General features: G+C 61.7%; 1 protein-coding gene across 1 annotated transcript in view; it reads left to right on the plus strand.

Moving 5' to 3' along the window:
• FANCE (Fanconi anemia, complementation group E) overlaps positions 1-1895 on the plus strand; it is a gene marked incomplete at its 5' end in the record, with an annotated part of 3954 nt that overhangs the window by 944 nt on the left and 1115 nt on the right. Inside the window, 7 exons of the mRNA XM_010146345.1 lie at positions 1-163; positions 246-290; positions 583-642; positions 730-873; positions 951-1074; positions 1650-1725; positions 1822-1888. Coding sequence (XP_010144647.1) covers positions 1-163; positions 246-290; positions 583-642; positions 730-873; positions 951-1074; positions 1650-1725; positions 1822-1888 — 679 coding nt within the window. The remainder of the gene's footprint in view (positions 164-245; positions 291-582; positions 643-729; positions 874-950; positions 1075-1649; positions 1726-1821; positions 1889-1895) is intronic.

The raw sequence follows: 1895 nt of genomic DNA on the forward strand, positions 1-1895 counted from the left end.
GGCGGCAGGGGTGGAAGAGGAGGAGCCTGGGGAGCCTTCAGCAGACACATCTGCTCAGAGCCTAGCTGGGGCTGCCCCAGAAGCTTCCCAGCAGGATGCGGCCAGGGAGCCCAGGAAGATTTCACAGACAGAGCTGGCAGTGGAGGTCCAGTCCTTTCTCCAGGTACTGGGCAGGGTTTGCTTTCGCCTTCCCTCCCGTGAGCCTTTACAGCCTGATTTCTCTTCCTTCCCCTCGTTCTCTGCAGGTGCGCGGGCAGAGGCTGAAAATGCTGCTGCAGAAGGAGTCCAGCGTAAGTGGTTGTTTCTGCCTCTCCTGGATGCTCTAAGCAGGCTCGTGCCAGGGCCCTCAGAAGGGCTGGAGAGGAGGTGGGTTTTGCAGAGATGGCTGGAGCGGGATGAAAAGCCCCACTTCTTCAGCCGCCTCCTTGGGCTCAGGAACTAACACTTGCCTCCACCTCGCAGGGATTTGCTGTCTGATGGGCACCCTGCGGGGACAGCAGGGCGGAGAAGCGCCCTGGAGCTCCCTTTGGTGGGTTGCTTTAGTTGGTGTATTTATTACTCAAGGACCGTGTTTTCTTCCAGTACTCAGAGCCGAGCATCCCACCCGAGCTGCACGTCCTGACCGACTGCTCTCCCAGCCAGGTGAGCCGAGCATCCCTGCTGCAACCACCCGTGTCATGGAGCGTCTGCTGCTGTCCCTAATGTCCCTGTCCCCTCTGCTGTCCCCAGCTCCAGGGGCTGTGCTCCTTTCTCCAGCTCTCCACGTGCCCGGAGCACCTCCTGGTGCGCTTCTGCAGCTGGCTGCTGGCTCTCACCCCTGACCTCAGCTACACTGCCGCGGTCATCCTGGCAGAGCAGCTCTTCCTCAGGCGGGTCAGTGCGAGGGCAGAGGTTTCCTGCACCCTGTTGCCCTCCCCACCATCACCATCTCCTGCTGCTTCTGTCCGTAGGTCCTGTCCCTCACCCAGCCGCCCTCCCGCCACCTCATGGCTGCCCTCGTTTCATTTTGCTCCAAGTATTCCCAGCCCTTCTGTCAGGTCCTGGTGGCTGCGGTCCTGCGGGAGCCGGGGGAAGGTGCGAGGGCCTCGCGGGAGGCACAGCAGCTTCTGGGAGCTGGCGAGAGGGGCCGTGGGTTGCATCCAGAGGGAAGGGAGGCCCAGCTGCAGAGCGCTGTCTGCCGGGAGGCATTTGTCACCCAACCACAGGGGAATGGTGCTGGTTTTATTTGGGCAGGTGAACTCACAGGAGTTAGGATGGGAGATGGAGAGAGAGGGGAGGCCGGGCTGGTTTCCAGCAGAGTTCTCCAAAAGGTCAGTTGCCTCCCTGGATGAGAGGGCTCCTGACAGCTCCCCATGTTGGGACCAAAACTGCCCCAGGGTGGCTCTGCCGGCAGGGGAAGAGGGTCCTGCATGAATCCTGCCACTGCCGCAGCAGCATCCCTTGTCCTGGGGACTGGTGCTAATCAAACCCTTGCTGCAGGCAAGCAAAGGAAGCTGGATGATCCTGAGCAGTAGAAGGGACAATTTGTGGTGTCTGGGTGTCCTGACTGGGACATTTCCACTGTGCGAAGGCGCGCTGGGAAGGGTCGGGCGCATCCCCATGGGTCTGGCAGCCTCTGGAACCTCTCCCCGTTCTGCTTCCCCTTGCAGGTGCTGAGCAGACCAAGCTGGTGTGTGAGCTCGTGGAGGAGTGCCTGGAGCCAGACTCTGTGCGACTGGTGCTGAGGTGAGAGACGCAGGGGTGACAGCGCGGCTTTGGCCCTCGCGCGCTGGCTCCTGCCATCAAGGCCCTGTGAGCATCACATCTCACCGTCCTTTGCAGCCAGGTCCTGGAGGTGCCTTTGTCCGAGAAGCTCCTGCCAATAGTGCAGGCTGTGCTGGGCCGGCCGGTGAGGG

This window comes from Buceros rhinoceros, unplaced genomic scaffold (assembly GCF_000710305.1).
Source record: "Buceros rhinoceros silvestris isolate BGI_N320 unplaced genomic scaffold, ASM71030v1 scaffold31902, whole genome shotgun sequence".
Taxonomy (NCBI): Eukaryota; Metazoa; Chordata; class Aves; order Bucerotiformes; family Bucerotidae; genus Buceros; species Buceros rhinoceros.